General features: G+C 40.5%; 1 protein-coding gene across 1 annotated transcript; it reads right to left on the reverse strand.

The window, feature by feature from the left end:
• Positions 1–7,050: 7,050 nt before the first annotated feature.
• On the reverse strand, positions 7,051–13,405 carry NUS1 (nuclear undecaprenyl pyrophosphate synthase 1 homolog (S. cerevisiae)). The gene is made up of 4 exons (XM_010018453.1): positions 13,288–13,405; positions 12,154–12,306; positions 8,000–8,099; positions 7,051–7,283 (listed from the first exon to the last, which is right to left on the reverse strand). The coding sequence occupies exons 1-4, from the start codon at positions 13,379–13,381 to the stop codon at positions 7,193–7,195; spliced, it is 438 nt and encodes a 145-aa protein (XP_010016755.1). The 5' UTR covers positions 13,382–13,405; the 3' UTR covers positions 7,051–7,192.
• Positions 13,406–19,463: the final 6,058 nt, after the last annotated feature.

Here is a 19,463-nt window from a genome sequence, read left to right on the forward strand (position 1 = left end):
ACCCAGCCCGACCCGAGCAGCGATCTGCGCCTTCCGGGTAACTCCCCCCAGTTTCTATACTGGGCATGACGTGCTGTGGTATGGAATACCCCTTTGGCCAGTTTGGGTCAGGTGTCCTGTCTCTGCTTCCTCCCAGCTTCCCCTCCTCTCTGGCAGAGCATGAGCCTGAGAAAGTCCTTGGTCAGAGTAAACATTACTGAGCAACAACTAAAAACATCGGTGTTATCAGCATTGTTCCCAGACTGAAAGTCAAAACCACAGCCCTGCACCAGCTACTAAGAAGGAGAAAAAATGACTGCTGTAGCTGAACCCAGGCCACCATCATCAGGCATGCTATTTTATGCCTGCAGAATAGACCTTCAAGAGAGGCTCTTGCACACAAAACAGGATGCAGTGATGAAGGCAAGGGGTAGGAAATGGTCCCGGTATTGCTAGACAGCATGGCGAGAAGTCCTGCCAGTCCTGTGCCACCATCCCTTGTGTGAAGCAATGGGTTGGGCACTGAGCTGAGCCCACCCCGCAGCATTTGCCAGTGCACTCCTGAGACAGGTTGTTAGTTGATATGTGAGGGAAATTACAGACGTTTTGGTCAGCTAAACCCACATTTGCGTATATAAGCTACTCATAACATTTGCAAGTTGTGTCCGTGAAAATGAAAGGTTCTGCTCTGAAAGACAGAGGTGACCAGCAGCCACTTCTGCCCAAAGGAGATGGGCTCCTGCCAGGGCCTCCTCTAGACCTCTGGCTTCCTCTCCAACCCCAGATGTGTGTGACAGCCTTGATCTGACAGTCTCCACAGCAAAACACTTGGCCTCATCTCTGAAACCTTCCAGAGCTTGCTTTCCCACCTGAAAGCTGGCATTTCAGGGTGCTGGATTACAGCAGCACAGCTCTGCAAGTGAGAATTTGCAAAGACAGAGCGCTGGAAGGACTAAGAAAACCTGAAGCCCAGGTTGGATTAGGAGACTACAGCTATCCTCCTCCTCCTGAGCAATGTTTCCCAGCAATTCTGTAATTCTTATCATTGTCTTACTCTGCTTTCTTTCAACACTTCTGCGCTACCAAGAATTGAGGCCAGCACAGTACTTAATTCTGTGTAAGATACTGTTATTTCATAATGCCAATATGTCTTCCTGGCTTCCTGATTCCAACAGTGTGACTCCTCCGTTGTGATAGAAAGAGGAGATTTTACTTGGATTTCAACTTTAAATATTGTAAATTGCTGAATGACCCATGACATCAGTTTAGCAAAAACGTCTTCGCACTGCCAGATTTAGAGAGGGTCCCTTTGAAATGACGTTTCAGCCATCTTTGTGCTCACAAAAAAAATATTAAGCACCCTGCCAACAAAGTGGCAACTACTGCAGGATTCTAGAATTCAAAGTCTAATGAGAAGCTTTTAACTTGGAGAGTTGATTAGGAGAGAAATCTTCCATTAAAACTGCAACAAACACCTGCAGCCAAGGAGTGATACAAGCATTTTGTTTCAGTTTATCAGCTATTGCACTTCTAGATGTTTACAATGTGAACTGTATTACAAAACTGTTGTACTAGTCATGTTTAGTTCAATTAAACATTCCCCTAAAAATATGTTTTCTATATGATCAGTCTATCTTCACAGAATTGTTGGGGTTGGAAGGGACTTCTAGAGATCACCTAGTCCAACTCCCCTGCCAAGGCAGGGACACCTAGAGCAGGTTACACAGGAACGTTTCCAGGCGGGTTTTGAATGTCTCCAGAAAGAGGGAGACTCCACAATCCCCCTGGGCAGCCTGTTCTAGTGCTCTGCCACCCTCAATGAAAAGCAGTTCTTCGTCATGTTGAGGTGAATCTCCTTGTGTTTTAGTTTATGGCCATTGCTCCTGTGCACCACTGAAAAGAGTCTGGCACCATCCTCTTTGCACCTACCTTTGAGATATTTATATGCATTAATGAGATCCCCTCTCAGTCTTCTCTCCTCTAGACCAAACAGGCCCAGCTCTCACAGTCTCTGCTGTGGTTTTTTTGGGGAGGGGAGAAGGCAGTATTTTTGCAGGCCAGGGAGATAGGTGTAGAAAACAACAGTACTGAAAACTAACTGGCTGCACATGGTCAGAGAAAACATACTGTATTAACGCAGCAAGGCTTGCCAAGGGAGATGAAAGAGCCCTGGCTCGTGTTTGTATGCAGCCAGTTAGATAGTACAGCAAAAACCTCAAGGCAAACGGTTTCATTAAACATTCATTTGTGAAGTGCTTCAAAGTTAAGGTTGGCCATGCTTCTGTATAATACATAACATTATTCATTATCTAAAAAAGTTGGTTCGGATGCAATTAAGGAATAATCCTATGGCTCTCAGCAGTGATTCAACAAAATTCAGGGAGGTCTTGCATCATTTAGCACAAATATACAGCAGAGGAAAGGCTTGCAAGTCTCTCTCCCTTTTAATTTGGCAGATCTGAGGAAAAGAAGTTGTGTAGGGGTTTAAAGCATGGCCTTTGATTCATTTGCTTTAGCATTTCAAGCTTATCAAAGTAGCTTAGCTCCTAAAAGACAGCTAGAAGTTGTTTGCACTCATTCATGGTGTGCTGAAAATTGGGACAAGTGGTAACCTTCACAGCAAGATGAGCTAGAAAGTTTTGCACAGGATGGGCTATGGTTCAGCCTTACTCTCCAGTTCCTTCCTCACTGCTGAGCCAAAGCTGCTTTCCAAGCAAGTGTTCAGCGAGCAGAGCACAACGGAGGCTGTGACCCTGGAGAGGATGGTGGCCAGCAGGCCAGAGCAGAGCTGTCCCCGCATCCCCAGCCCTCCTCCTACCGAAGGCGCTAGCCGGGCAGCACAGTCCTGGCTGGCAACGCGGGGCAGAGCTGTCCCACAAGGCAGATAGTACATCAGGGTCAGCGGATGGGACAAAACTACCTGCATGCACCCTTCAGTTTTTATAGGTGCATCTACCCGTCAGTGCCAATGAATAAACACAATTAATGGTGCAACATTAATTCAACTGTAAAGACAAAAAAATGTTTAATCTATTCTAAAAAACATCCTTTTTTTTAAGCACTTGAGACTATTTGGAACAGTTAGGATTTCACACACAAGTTGAATTCAAGAAACATACAGGAAATCCAACCAGCATTTTTGTGATGTACTTCAGAAAGCACTCATAAGAACGTATTTTCCTCTAAGAAGAATGACCTTTACATTTTACTTGCTTACCAGTCTTCACTCAGTGCAGCACGCTATACTGTATAGTTGTTCAATGCATGTTCCTAACAAGAAGTCCTAAAAATCACTGTAATTTCAAGAACTGCTTTGCAGGCCTATTTCCTGTTACAGCTGTGTTATTGACTATGTCCCCAAATTTCCTGCTGCAAAGCAACTATTCCAGAATCTCACCCAGCTTCTTTACTAGACATCAACTACTGTGCACCATCAGAAGGGAAAAAAAAAGAGGAGGAAAGATGTAGAAGCTTGAATCACTTCCTAAGAGAGTAGTAGTTACTGTGAATAGGGGCTCTCACTTACACTGGCGCAAGTGAAGAGGAAATTTCCACATCACAGACAGCTTTAGTATTCTTTGGTATTAAAATTACCAGTCAATTGCAGAAAGCTGCCATCACTGACTCTTATCAAAAACCATCTCAGGTGGGAGACCCAGCTCCAGTTTGGAAGCTACTGTTATCCTTTGTAAGCAGGTTGTACCTGTGCAAGTAATAACTCAAAATGCACCAGAGGGACCCTAACAGCTTTCTAAGAGCCAGCCTAACGCCTGCAAGCATGAAAAGGTGTTAAGGCAATTTCGCAAAAAGTCATACAAGTTCTTCCGCATTGACTGTCCACCGAGTTACATGGTAACAAATTTTTGGTGACATCTAGGGTATATCAAAGAGTTACCCTCAGTAACATCACAGTTTTCTTACCAGGAACTTGCATATCTAAGGAAAGAGAATGCCAGCAGCACTAGGGCGGAAGGAGAGACCCACTTGGAATACTGTGTGTTCAGCTCTGGGGGCCCCAAAAATAAGGACACAGAGCTGTTGGAACAAGTCCAGAGGATGGACATGAGGATGATAATGAAGCCCAGAACTGGACCTAGCACTCATGGTGTGTTACCAGATCCGAGTAAAAAGGATGGCTCACCTCCCTTGACCTGCTAGCAACACTGTTCCTAATGCAAACTGGGAGAGCTTGTTACCCACCATGAGCCCCAGTGCTTTTTCAAAGCTTGCCTGCACCACCTTCCCCCTTCAACAGAGATCATGCTTAGCACCCAGGCGACGCTCCAATTGCGACACACCGATTGCGGAGGCTTCTTCCACACCACATCCTCACTTCACCCATCTCCAAAGGGGAGAGCTGGCAAGAGGCCCAGCCTGATCATGCTTCATGACTCAGCTGCAGGGAGCGGAAGCCAGCTTTTCAGTAGCCAGGAACAAGTTTAACAAGTTCCCTGGACTATCACGTCAGTATCTTTATGGTAAATGCTTTACTAGAACAGATTTCATAAGAGTTTCTAAGAAGTTGGAGGCGGTAGATTAAAAAAAAAAAAAAAAAAAAAAAAAAAAAAAAGAAGACCAATTCTTTTTTGCAATACAGAAAGCAATTTAAGAGCAGCACAAAGGAACACGCCATTCGAAGCTATCTACTTCCCCAGGGTGATGTAGACAGTATCAATAAGGCTACATATCCCCAGTCAAACCTGCAAAAGTATTCATGCATCACCATAGCCTGTAAAAAGATTATAGTCTTTTATTGATTTCTTGGTTTACAGATTCAGATTTAACTTTCAATAATAAAGTTCAATAAATTGATTCCCTAACCATAAAAACTTGTTTTACACAGTATGTACAGGTACCCGGAGACTACAGCCATACAGCATGTCACAGCTATACCACAGACCTTCGCACAGAACAAGCCGGGGAGAGGTGCTAATTGCAATGACATACATTCAGAGATCAAGTTGTGGATATGCACAGTGCATTTGGCACAGCTCGCTGAAGATTGCCCACACAGGGACAGTAAAATAATCCCAACTAAGTGATAATACAGATTAGTTCAACTACATTAACTCTGGGAGGAACACTTCATTCACAATTAAACTAGCTATCATAAGAGATTTGATTAAGTTGGATCAAATGCAGCTGAACTAATCATTTTAGTTTCATTAATCACCCCTCTATAGACAAATCCTAGACTTTGAGCTCTGTCTCCAGTATAAACCAAGTCTTTTTAGCTGAGATATGCAGAAGTCTGAGGACTGAGGGGAGCTCAGGTATTAGAAGTATTCTTTGGCAGTTCGATACAAATATAAAAAAATAGATTTGATTTTGAGGACTAAACTAAACTTTTCCCATTTTATATCTTTACTGCCAGCACCAGAACTGCTTCAGTGACACAGTAACTTACATGCAGTAACTCAAATGCAACCTTACATTTTAATGAAATTTCATACTTAATACTCAAGATTCAAAGAGATTATCCACTCCCCACAAAAATGTTGAACTTAACATTCAGTGAGAAGACTTTCTTATGGCAATGGTGGAACCCAGGAAACATTCCACAACTGTGCATCTTCTCTGCAGTACACTAACTGGCAAACATCAGAGACCAGACCACAAAAGGCAGCCAACTGTATTCTGAGCAGCCCAGCTCATATAGAATGTTAGTTGATGTCAAAACAGTTAATTAATTAAACATCCCTTTCTCTTTCATGAGATAAAGTAGACCACGGTTCTCCTCTCCTGTAAAACTGCAATCTGACCTTAGTACGACAAATATCATACTTAAAAGTTTAGGCAATCTGCTTTTAACATTACATCAAGCTACAACAGTTAAAATACACTGTTTCACAATGAAGCAGACATTCATTTAAAATCTGGCACTCCCCTTTTAAAAGCAGTAGTTTTCCCTTCTAGTGACATGCCTATCCTTAAGGAGATAAAGCCAGACTCATTTTGAAGGGGTGGAAAAAACAAGGTAAAGGAAACACTTCCAGAATGAAGTGTCCAACAGTTCTACAGCCTGCAGGGCAGAAGGCTGCAATATTAATGTTCGTCTCCAGCAACACAGCTCTCAAGATATTGCTTTGTCCAAATGCTATAAAGACTGTCGATTTCAAATTACTTTCAACAGTAGGAATGTTACTCACACAGGGCATTCCACAACAAAGACCATTTAGTTAATGTATCAATTTAGTTACCTCAGTTAAGAGATACTGTGGTGCAGCTTCAATTCATCTTCTTTGCCTGCTTTAGATTCTGATTCAAACTTCTGATGTGCAGTTGAGAATAAACCCAGTAAAAGGCTTAAGCAGACTCCTGTGTCGGGTACATGAGCACAACATGCAAGTCACATCAGCCATGGAACTGGACCTGGTCCATTTTCAGATTTTTCAGCAAGTGATGCCAGAGCCAGCTTGTCACCTTAGGTGAGAATTTTATGGGGAAAATAGGTTTACAAACAATACATAGTACTGTTTGTGCTTATTCCTAATGGAAAACTGACCTGACACTAAGAGAAGTTTCACTCAGGGCTGTAAGATACTTTGATTTTACCTCTTAAAGAAAAAAAAAAATACCAACAACAAAACAAAGAGAGAGGATGGAGTGTGCCACAGAGACCACCTAATCCACTTATCACAGAAGCTTCCATTCCTTTTTATGGAACCTTCTCAGTATTTCTAGAACTTGACACCTACTGCTGGATTAGTCACCAGTTAAGTAGCAGCATCTGATCTCAGTTAACAGAACTGACCCCTCCAGAATTCATGTATTACATAGCAAATGCATCTGAAGATAAACCAGGTGATAAGCTCTGAAATGCCTGACCATGAAGAATTAAAAAGAAACAAGCTGACATGAGAGTTTTTCCTTGGATTTAAGGACCTTCATGGCATGGAACTTCTCTTTATATTGCCTGTAGATTTCACAAAACTGAATTCAGATATATTCTTTTGGTCATCAAAGTGAGGGTAATTCAGCTCTGAACAGCCTTCCTTGCAATAAGCGTATTTTTCATAAAGGAAATCTGAATTTCCCCCTCCCCATAGATTCTCACGCATTCACACAGACTCTCTAGAAAGGTAAGACACTTTATTGAATTTGTTGATAAATTAAGAAAGGACTATGAACCAGACTTATGGGTCACAGGTGCTTGTAAACAGACATAAATTCCTTCCCACAGGAAGCCTGACTCCATGTGCTCAGCCAGAAGTCACTTCCCCCAGCGCTGCTCGCAGGCTGCATAGTGATGGAGGGCAGAGAAAAAGTCTTCATAGCTGATGTTCAGGTGGGAAGGCAAAGAACTGAGAAGGTAAGTTAGAAAAGTTAAAATAAACTTTTATTAACACCACATGATTCCCATGGCCAGTCAGGAATATCACTGCCTAAACCAAACTATTGTCTGGGTAACCTTGTGAAGCTGTTCTCAACACTGTTGCTGTCCCTCAACTTGAGTAACTAAACTAGCAGTTAAGTTAGTATCTTGTCACCCTCTACATCAAAGCCTACCTATTAGAACACTTCAAACTAGTAAGAAAGTTGGAGAAGCACGCATCTGCCCAGACATTCAAGTGCCATATAAATGTTCTCAGATTTAGGAAACACAGCAACACTAGTTAGTTCAGTTACTGCCAAAATTAGAAAGTAATCCAGAGGCATATTCATCTTACATTATTCCATTTCCCTTATATCCTGTGTTCCCCTGTTAGAAAACTGTAAGTGACTCAAAATCCACATAAGGAACACCAACAGAACTGGGATTGGACTGCTAAGACTAGACAGTGACAGAAGTTATTCCTTAAACCTGAAGAATAAGTAAAGTCTGCTGCTGCCTCATCATGGGTGAAGGAGCAACAATGAATGTTTGACAGATTTAATTAAACAATCTTTAAAATACCCTCCAGATGCCTTTGTTTAGACGTATCTCCTCTCATGGCTATTTCCGTAAGGTAAGTCACATAAAGACTTGTTTAGTTAGATATTAATCCAACCTCTTTTGCAGTATTTATAGGTAACTCACATGATCTCTGTCAGTCTGATGTGCCATGGAAGGAATCCTAATGTGCTGTCCACAGGACCAAACTTCAAGACTAAATCAGGATCAGGAAATCCATTTGTACCTGTAAGAACAAGTTAAATTAGTTGGGTTTTTCTAATCTCTAAGGCATCTGCTTTTTCATTAAGTGCATTTTTTTTTTTTTTTAAAATCAAGTGACAGTCCTGAGGACAAGCTAACAGTTAAAAGCCCAAGAGGACAGACTGGTCTTGCATCAACTGAGCAAAAGCTTAGCCAGCCACTGCAGGCCCAGCTTGACTGTTATTTTTATGTCAGGTGCTTTTCAAAGACTTACATTGTTTTGAGTAACAGCAAACCTTAACACTGCTGTTCAAACTGACTTCTTCTAGTTTTGTCTCAGCAAACTTGATTTTAGTAGCGCAGAACATGCTGTACCCTGACCTGTACCCATTACAGTCCTAACTCAACTATGTGCAGTCGCAGCAGAGTAAAAGGACTGTTAGCATAAAAAAACCTTAAGGATGTTTCACTGAAGAACAACTTGATAACATAGATGATCAAGAAAACAAGCTGTACAAAAAATACTGTCAGATGTACTGCCTCTTTCTCAGTGAGGAGCTAGACAGGCAATCTTATAAACAACTTTTACTATGAAATTTCAGACAAACTGTTGTAGGTAACATCTTTCCTGTTAGACGAATGAGAAAGAACACATCAATGTTTGGTGCACAGCCCCACCCCCACCCCCATCACTAAGTAGGCCACATCATCCATTTCAGGGCAAAGCTAGGTAACACTGAAGGTCTTCACTAAGTGCCCACACCCTTTACTACCTATACCTTAAAACCCCAGTCACTGTCATTCCACTACTGAGAGCACTCTACTGATTTTTCAAGGTTGAAGGCTGTCAGTGGCCCAGTGATACTGTCTCCCTTCCACATGCTTCTGCCATGCCTAAGCCATTCCAGGCCAAAATTGACAGCCAGGCAACAAGCTTAGAAAGAACAGTCATGTCCAGTTTTCCCCAATTCTAATTTTCCCTAATTCTAGCCCTAGTTGATTAGGGTAACATTTGAAACCCAGTACATTATCCCACGGGGACCCAGGAAAGTAAAAGCTGTTTTTTGTGTGCCTACCTAGCTCATCTGAAAAGCATTTCAGCAGTCATAACCCTACTTTGCTACAATGCTGCATTTAGTCATGATGACTGCATGTTATTTTTTCTTGTCATCCCTTCCATTATCCACTAAATCTACAAGTGCAGAAGTACTTGCACTGCATAATGCCTACCTTCAGCAGATAAAATTTAATACTGTCTATTTGCTCTGAACTTCAGATGTTATTTCTCACTAACAACCAACCACACCAAAAACCAAAACCAAACCAGTCAAGAGACTTCTACAAGTCTAAATTCAGTTGTGGAGGAACTTCGGGAATGACAGAACAGGAAACCAAGGCCCTGTCAGATTTCATTCCACCTAGGATTTGAAGTTGGAGATTTCAAAAGTTTCACATCTTCCTCCCCACTGAATCATCACAATAGTAATACTTTTACCAGAGGTAAAGATATTTTCACAAGCATGTGCATTTCTAAGGAAGTATGAGGTCTTTAGATACGAGTGCCTTGTGCCACAGTCCAAATCTTATCAAACCTCTAAAGCAAAAGCTACTTAGGTGTTCAGAAGCTAGCATGTTAGTATGAACGAGCTTTGCAGGGAAGCAGTGAATACTTAGAAGTGGGGGCTCTGGAAGAAGTGGACAGCTTTACTCATCAGCTGATTCAGTAGCTGAGTATTCCTCAGCTGGCCAGTTCAGCAACAGGATCTTCAACACTGCAATGGCTTTTCAAACAGGAAAAGACCTTCAGAGGGCCCAGTTAATGCTAACATTTCCTTCTGGCTCCTATCTGAAGGAAAATGAAAATGTACACTGTAGTATCACTGTTAGAACAGCCTACTCAAAACACTACTCTGCTTTCCACTCTGCATCCATTTCGCTACGTAATCATAATCAACACTACAGATACTTCACATTTGGAACTTCCCTCCCTCGGAGCTGCTAGAGTTAAAGTGCTCAAGTTTAGCCCACACAAGATAGAAGGATTCAGGAGCAGACTCAAAAAAAAAGGCCAAAAGACTTTGACACTCAAGGGACAAGAATCTGGCAACATCCCTTCTAGGTCAGGAATTCTGTGAGGGGAACATGAAGGAATTTGTAGACCTAATAGCACTGCCCTTCTCCACATAAATTTTACAGAGCAACCTGAACAGCCCTAATTGATAGTCATGTTCTTTACTGTGAAGGCAGATGGCAAGTAGAGACAGTATTATAATGCAGACAGAACCTGCTGTTCTGAAAACAAGCTGGTTAGCTGAGGCACTGCTCAGAAGAAAGTACTCTTACGCTGAAGAAAACTAAAGGTGTAAGAATTAGATCATGAATGCATTAAGAATTGGAAAAGCCACATGACAAGCTAGAACTATACCATTTTAGGGCTAGACTTCAATAACTGCATCCTAAATATGAACAGAAAGTTTAAAAAAAAATCCCTACATTATCAGGTATTTAAATAAAAATGTGAAACCCCAGAAACTATAGAAGTCACTATGAAAACAAACCCTAAAAATATCAAATGCTGCTTTTCAAGAACTCGCTCTCAGTTTAGATCAGTAACTCACAGATGTTTAAGTCATTATGAAAGAACAGTTCTTCACTTCCAACTGTCCTAAAAATTCAAACCAAGCAAATTAATAAGCAGTACTAGTTACAGATACTATCATTAGTTATTAGCCACCTAGATTAAGCAGCCTGTTTTCAAAAAGTTTACCATTTTGACAGTTTAAAAATCTAAGAGATTCCTCTTCTGTGCTCAGCTAGTATGCATGACTTGAATGATAAATCTGGTTCAATTTAAGACTGGACCCAATACTTTTATTATATCCAGACACTTAAATGCACAGACAGAACATCATGAACAAGTGTTTGAGAAGCTCCAGTTAAACACCACTGGCCAAAATACACACATGTGGGTATCAACCGTCACCAGTTCTTTACAAAAAGAGTGACCTGTTTTAGAGCAGCAGTTAGTCATTTCCTTATAAATTGGCTATGAAGTGTAACAGCATAGATGTCTAACTTACTTCTTCATGTGCTTTATTAAATATGTTTAGTAACTCCATTACAGTTAGAAGCTATCATGCAGCATGCTGACAACAGGCACAGAGTTCAGTTTTAAATTAAGGTTAAAGCCTTAAAGTGTCTAAACTACCACAGTGGTCAGTCTGCAGAGCAATTCAGCTGACCACCCATCTGAGGGCAAAAAAAACCCCAAAATGAAAAACAAACAAACAACCCCAAAACTAAACAACGTAACACTCTCTAAAGTTTAATTATTGAGAGCCATGCTATAGTAACGTGCCTGCAGACATTGAAGCTGAAGCGTGCAATCTGAAACCTGAACCCTGCCCCAGCTAATTACAGCTGCAATTAACATGCATGGATCACCTAAGAAAGCTGAGCAACTATTACAGCTCCACAGCACCACTGGGGTAGTGGAGCCTTGTTCTATACTACTTCTCCCAGATGCAAGATAGATGAGGCAGCCCTGACCTTTTCATAGCTATTACACGTAGCCATGTGCCTCAGTACAGAGTCACTAATCTGCATGAATTACTGATGAAGATAACTAAACTACTGTGGGTTACACAGCAGCAGAAGACAAGAAAGTGCTCTATCATTTGCACTCAGGGTGGTAGTTAGGCAGCAACAGCTTTAATTGCTGTAACTAGATCTGGGAAAGACTCTGCCCATATCCAGGTTTGCAGCATGCTAACTTGCAAGAAGTTAACCTAAGTTATAATAGTCTAGTTACAGGTGATCCCAGCAGTATTTTTTTCCCAGAAAACTCATTACAGAATATCCTGTAAAGGTTGTAAACTCTGAAAAGCTGAGACTACAATTTAGCTTAATGTTTCAATTTTATGTGTAAAGGAAAAGCTCAAGAAAGGAGTAAACCCGTAAGAAATCTCCAGCAGAAGCCTGAAAGAAATAATCAGACTAAACATCAAGACACACAGGTTCTAAGCAATAAATATACTAGAAAACAAATCCATTAGGAATCAAGTACTCTTTCCACCCCTGGACCATGTCATACTTACTACTTAATAAGTTGTCTAACACATTCACATCCAGGTCTGTGTATGTTCTTCGCTGCTGTGCTACCAACTGGCAAAAGTTCTGAGCAGCTTTTACTATGTCTGCTTTTCCATCTTCTGGAGACAGCACCTTCAATGTAGATTGGCAATTTAAAACTGAAAGTACAAAACACAGTTTAAAAGCAACAGAAATACGGTTGTATTGAGCGTGCTTTAGATACTAATGGGATACAACTGAAAGTAACCTGCAGTGGACTTCATATATTATCACAGAATCATAGAATAGTTAGGGTTGGAAAGGACCTTAAGACCATCTAGTTCCAACCCCCCTGCCATAAGCAGGGACACCACACACTAAACCATGTCGCCCAAGGCTCATATATATAGCTAATCACAGATACACCTCATTCATCTCTTACAGAAATGGGTAAGTGTTCTGCTTTTGCTGTATTACTAAAACACAAGTTTAAGGTAACTATTTTGAGAAGTCTTGTGAAAGTTGGTTTAATTAACATCAGTCTTGAAATGGAGAGTCTTCTAGGGAATTTGCATTTGTTCTTATGATGTCAGGCAAAGCAATGAGAGGAAAGTGCCTAGATAGAAACTTTGGGGGTGGTAAGCAGTGCAAAGACTTGCAGTTCAGGGAAAGGAAAAAAGATCTAATTCCTACCCTAAGAGAGGAAGGTGTTTTAACAGCTACTGTGGACATTCATGTGACACAATGACTGAGCCAGGGCCCTCCCTGAATACGATCACAGGATCTTTCAGCAGCACTTCAAAATTGATGCAGGACTTACGATATTGATCTAAGATTAATACAGGGATGCCAGGAACCAGATAATAGTACCAGAATTCACTCAATCTGTAATTATGTCTGATTTCAGAGGACATAACACAACAATCTTATTGTCTACACTATTGCGAGGTAACAGCCTTCTCATACTACATGACTTGAATCACTGTCATATTCTGGTAAGGTACCCAAGAGGTAAACTTCAAAAGGAAACTGAAGGCTACAGATAGTGTACTAAACTGAAGGAAAAGGCCACTGTACACAGGCATGTGTTCAAGTGAAAGCAGAGTTATGATTTATATACAGGTAAAGTCATACCAATCCCCCCTTGCAATTCATCTTACCTTGATCAGTTTTGTCTTGATTTGCAAATTCCACGGTGTACTTGGAGCAATCTAAACCTAAGAGTTCTTGCTGCTGTTTTAAGATTTCATCCATCAGTCTTGAATTATTCCTCTTGAAAATACCTTAAAAAAAAAATTTGCATGTCAGCCAACTCTTTATAGGAGTGCTACAAAATAAATCTGATACTAGGCAGAAAGGAAAAAGAATCAGGTAGTCAGTACTGGTTTCAAACTGGAGTTCACAAGTATGATAAGAATCCATAGCAAATGATACTGCACGTGACTACTTTCAGTGACCTTGGAAAGACAACTCATGTGCTTTTGTTCCTCTTTCACTCAGTCTCATTTAAGTAGCAAGCTACAATTGCATAAGGGATAGCATAAGACTCAATTCATTGTCCTTAGTATGCTTGCAATACTTTGAGACAGCAATACCCTACCAGCACAGGACCAAGTCAGATTAACGCCAAGTTTCTTTAATGCCCATGCTGCTGTAGATTTGCAGCTTAAGTCTGCTACCACTTAATGCCACACCACTAAGGCTGCAGGCTAACAAAGCAAGTCACCACTAAATCAGTGTACCAGGCCACAGTAACTAGCCCCTCTTACACCATGGCAAATGTCATGGATTTCCTACTAAGAGGATTTCACAAGCTGTATATTCCAAACAGCTAATGCAGTCCCCAAGGCCTTTTTATACTCATATGTTTATGGCAGGCACATTTTGAGTGCAGGAGATTACAAAAACTTGCTTAACCAAACATACTTGGGTTCCTGTTCTAAAATAAATTATAGCTCTTGAACACAACTATTTCTAATCAAAAGCCACAATACAAATTAAGTGTTACAGCTTAAATATTTCCAGTGCAAAGGCATGGCTAGGCATATTTACTTGGGAACTGATGCTTTTATCATGTTGTACTCTGGGGTTGTTATCAAGAGCCTAACTTCCATTCAGAAATCCTATGGCAAGCGCTTCTGTTGACCAGTCTAAAAATGCCCACAAAATAATCTTTCAAAAAACACGGAACTCGTATACATTTTTATGATCAGGTTTATGACTCATCACCCCAACCAGATTCTGGGATGAGAAACTGCTAACAAAGAGCAGCTTCCATATCAGTAACGGTCAAACAGTGTATAAGCATTGCATTAAGACCATAACACATTAGGAGTTGGTTTACAACATGAAGTGACACAATGCATTTATTTACATGCTAGCCTTTAGGCCTAGTGAGTTTTTATCCAGGCTTCATTAGAAGTTTTAACAGGTGGCAAAGCATCTGCTGTTCCTCCCCTCCTGGATACTTCCTGCAAAAAAATAATTTACTTCATCACACAAGTGTTAGCGATGTTTTTAACTGATTTCACAGGTTGACAGACAAACAAATCTCAGCAAGGCTGCAACCTTGACAGAAAAAGAGTGTTAAAATACATTCACTAAGTCTAAACTAAAGTTAAATCATTACACTATGTTCCTGCTTACCAGTGTATATCCATACATACTGGAAACTGAAAATGCTGTTTTAAATAATACTGTTTGATACGACTCTGCTTGGTTAAGTCTGTTCAATGCTAGAGTTAGCACTGATTGTTTTCCTTACACTTAAGGTCAGCAGCAGTACAGCTATTTACTGCAATTGCTAATCCCACACCACCTTCAATTAAGATCTGTACAAGGCTGCATGTGTCTCACTTCTAAGAGTTACTTGACTTCAATTCACCTTTCAAGATGAGAAAAAAAAAAAAAAAAACCAAACCAAACCAAATCCCTATGTTCAATATTCAGAACGAGAGCTGGGATAACTAGGAGAGGTTCCCAATATGGGAAAAAGTGCTCTCTTCTTCCCCTCAACCCTAGTGATAACAATTCTTTTCTCATGAGAAATTGATGCCTATTCCTGTCAAAGTTCAGAAGAACAGATCTAAGAATCAGCACTCCAGCTCTCAAGTAAATGAAGACATCAAGGATAACAGGTAGATAACAGACTAAGGTGCTTACTGCTCAGTAAAACGGGGTATCAGATAAAGGACTTAGTCCAGCTCTGAAGTGAAGATTCTTAACGCACTCAGTGGATATTGAAGACACATTGAATATGTTCTTGAGATTTGTCCAAATATCATGAGCATTTCCCTTCTATTCTTCTTATTTATCTAACCCAACTCCTCCACTGTTCAAAACCAGCATCCTGTGTTGCTCCTGGAACAGCAGTTTAACATAAGTTGGAAAGTACTGTAGTTGTACTGTAAATTCGTAGTATGTCTTTCCTGTAAAGACCTCCGCAACTAAATTCCAACTGATCTGCCAACCTTGACACACCTAAAATTTTCCTGCAGAGTTGATCCTGAAGCACATCAGAAGGTAGTAAACATCCAAACTGAGATTTTCATTTAAAACAAATGGCATGTGAGAATTTTACTCCTTCAGTGTTTTGTCCCTCACTCTGTGCACAAGAGTCCTTTTCTTACGAATGCTTGTGATGGCAAACACAGTCCTGCCAGAGGGAATGTATGCAGGCCAAATTAGTATTCAACTTTAAAAAAATCATTTTACATGGTTGTGGCTCAGACATACACTCCCTTCCCTTACAGCATCTCAAACCCCCATCTGTCTACAGAGTTCATTTTTTAAAAGTTTGAAAATATACCCAAGTTACTTCTGGAAGATGCTTTTGCTAATTTATACATGATAAATATAGCAAACAAGAGTGCATGAGCAGACCAATTCACTAACAGAACTCAAGTATTCCCAGCCAGCAAGACTTACATCTTTATTTAATGCTACCTCATAATTTTGTCCATAGTCTTCCACATAAGTTGGAAACAAGTCCATAATATGATTTTAACATTATGGACAGTTTGTTTGGCAGAAGGTCTAAAAGTTTAGCAATCCAACAGCTGTGTGCTGTTAAGTGCAGAAAGCTCCAGCCCTAGTACTGTTTCTGTTCCTAATATGGAACAAACACATGAAATTGACACTATTATTTCTCATTAGAAGCAATTTCTGGTTTTCTAATGCATAAGCAGTTTTGTTCAGTTACAACTTGCAACCAACTTTGTTGAATGTATATATTCTAGCAAATGAAGTTTTAAGAACTATGCATATTTAAGCACCATAATTCCTATAACAAGAGAGTATAAAACTCCAGGGTATTGGGTTTTGGTAGTTTTTTTGGTTTAATTTTTACCACTGAGAACTTGCAAGCTGTTACCAGGGATTATTCTTGTTTTTACAACACAAGCTATAAACCTGTTATTAATCATCAGTCTCCATTAGACTGAGGTAAAACAGAAGTGGTTTAGCTTCCCACATTAGCTCTCCATTGCACAGGTCTTTTCTAGGGCACATGCCTTTTGCTCAGTTTTACAATAGTTACAAGCCATACTCCTTCACAGTCAACTGTAGTGTTGCAGCATTTCAGGGCTAGAGGGTGACAAATGAAGTTTGTAATTAAGAGGCTGCAAGTTCAGCAGAAGCAAGGCTCAAAAGTGACAGGAACTGCAAACTGCAAGTGGAACACTGGCACAAAGAAACACCAGATGGTGTCAACCAATTGTTCACCTGGCTGGACTACCACAGCCACCACCTGCAAATGCTTTGGGAGCATCTCAAAATTCAACATTCTCACTTGCCCTGCTTTTCAAAGCAGCAAAACCTAGTAAAAATGCAGAATGGAGTCAGATCTTCCTTACAATGGAACACCTTAATCAAAGTTAAGCCCAGGAAATAATACATTTCCACAGCATTTCAGTTATTTGCTTTTTCTCAACTCCCAGTGCCAACGAGGAAATACTCATAAGGTAACAAGTCTGTTTAAAGTAGAGTATTAACAGTTAGAGAAACATCAGATCAAAAACCAACGTACAAATAAGAAACTGTTCTAACACATGAACAACTTCTGCCTGCATTCTCCTGTTGGATCACGCTGGTTGAAGTGGGGTTTGAGTCATTACACTGGACCTCACAGGATACGGAGCTGGAAAAACGTACTAGGCTTGCCCATACCAAGAGCCTACAAAAAACATAATCCAAGTTTGAAAGTGGCTGAAGTCACTTAGGTTTCACTACTTAAAACTACTTAAGCTAGTATTAATCAAATAAGAAGAATTCAAGATACAACTTACGACCTCATAGGTGACCCAGTCCTCCCACATTTCTTCTTGGAGGGACATTCTGTACCAGGAGAACAAGAGCTCAGAAGCAATTGAGAGAAGAGATACTACTTTCACATTACTCATATGCATAAGGAGATTACCTTCTGCAGATTAGCATTAGCCCTTTTATTAATGTGGTCTGAGGAGGACTCCTCCCAACTCCACACTAAAATGCAGGTGTTGGACATGAGGTTTCTGCCCACAGCAGATGTTGTGTGATACTGCTATCTCACAAATGTGTTCCAGTAACACAAAACCACAATACATTTATCTCCCCAGTGAAGTGAATGCACTGAACACCCAGAAAGCTTTGTGGATTGATCAGACTGGCAAAACTACCAACTAGTTTGGAAGAGACTAAAAGCCTACAACTGGGGCCAATAAAACTATTTCTTTGGCTTACTACAGTACCATATCCTTTCAAAGAATTTCTAAGACAGAACTGGTCAGAAGTGAAGCAGTTCACTGGAAAACTAAACCCAGGACAAAGAAACCCAAACTTGCAATACAGTCATACTGTGGGCTTTAGGTAACCTTCAATCCATTTTATCTAGTCAGGAGCCCAAAGTACTCAAAAGCCAAGATTCAGGAAGTTCCCCAAAAGCACTCTAGACTTGTCCCAGACTATTTCAGGAAAGCTTCATTGATGGACAGGCTCTCGGGTAGCAAAGTAACAGAAGAAAGTTGAAATATGTAATGCTGGGCAAAGGTTTCTGCTCCCCAGAAGATATTTTAAATGCAACTATATAATTGCATAATCACTGCCTTCTTACTGAGAGAAGGCTGCATTATTTCCTTAGAGATAAGGTCTTAACCAGCATGGCTGGATTCTACCAAGCAGTAGGATTGGCAATACAGAAGTCCACAGAAATAAATCCTTGATCAAAACCCTAAACTTTTAGTCAATCTGAATTTAATAACCCTAATGGTGCATACCATATCACTAAGTTTATTATGGCTTTGTTCTGCTGCTTATCAATGAAAGCTGGGAGAATGAAAAAGGCCCCTACATACCAGAGGCAGTAGAAGCATGACACCTTAGGCTTCCAGACCTGCAGAGGCAGGATGGGGAAATCTCAGGTCTAACCATTGCAACTCATATCACCATATATTCGTTACAGTACAAGACAGTTACCTACTGCCCTCTTCCATTCTGCAAAGATCTTTTTACTCAAGTCTTCTGGCACAATGAGCTTCATGAATTCAGAGAAGACATACAAATACCTGATCAGGTTCCAACACAGCTGTAACATACTGGGTTCCGTAGCTGCCCATGAGAATTACCATAACTCCTCACAAGTTGCCCTTATGTTACTGGTACAGCTGCCGTAACATACCAGTGTCAGCTGCGATGCAGCTACTTACTTTCACACTGAAGAATACAGAAACAACCTTCTATTTAGTCATTTTTAAAGACTAATTTAAAATATAGAGATTAACTACTATAAACAAACAAACTGCCTATCTGGCACTTCTCTAAAGAACTTCATGCTTCCATCTCTTCCTACAGAAAGGGCAGTTAAGGACACATTTTTAATTCAAGCCTTCTGCAGGAAACTGACACAGTATTTATCTCGGAAAAAACAACCATGGAAGACCACTCTTGTAATCAAAGTTTCCTGCTGCAGTGAGAAGAATCTCAGTACTACAAATAAGCAATAAAAGGATACAAATTAAAGTGTACCTAACACTGATTCAGAACACTTGTCACTGTGTTTCCTTCTTCACCATTGCCAGCATCAGTGGGGACAACATACCTTTGTTAAGTCAATGGCTCGTAAAATTGTACAAACACAGAACCTTACTGGAGCAGACCAAAAGTAAGCCTCACCACCTGAGCAGATGAAAGTAAGTGCATGACATAATTAAGGTTCACCCTCTGTTACCCGACTTTTTTCACCCTCACTGACCGCTGAGGGTTCACTGTTATTCAGAACTGGATTTCACAAAAGCTGCAACATCCTACTCGATGACAATTCTACCTGGAAGCATTGTATGGTCCATCCAGACACTGTAAAGAG

The sequence above is a fragment of the Nestor notabilis genome, unplaced genomic scaffold (genome assembly GCF_000696875.1).
Source record: "Nestor notabilis isolate BGI_N333 unplaced genomic scaffold, ASM69687v1 scaffold947, whole genome shotgun sequence".
NCBI lineage: Eukaryota > Metazoa > Chordata > Aves > Psittaciformes > Psittacidae > Nestor > Nestor notabilis.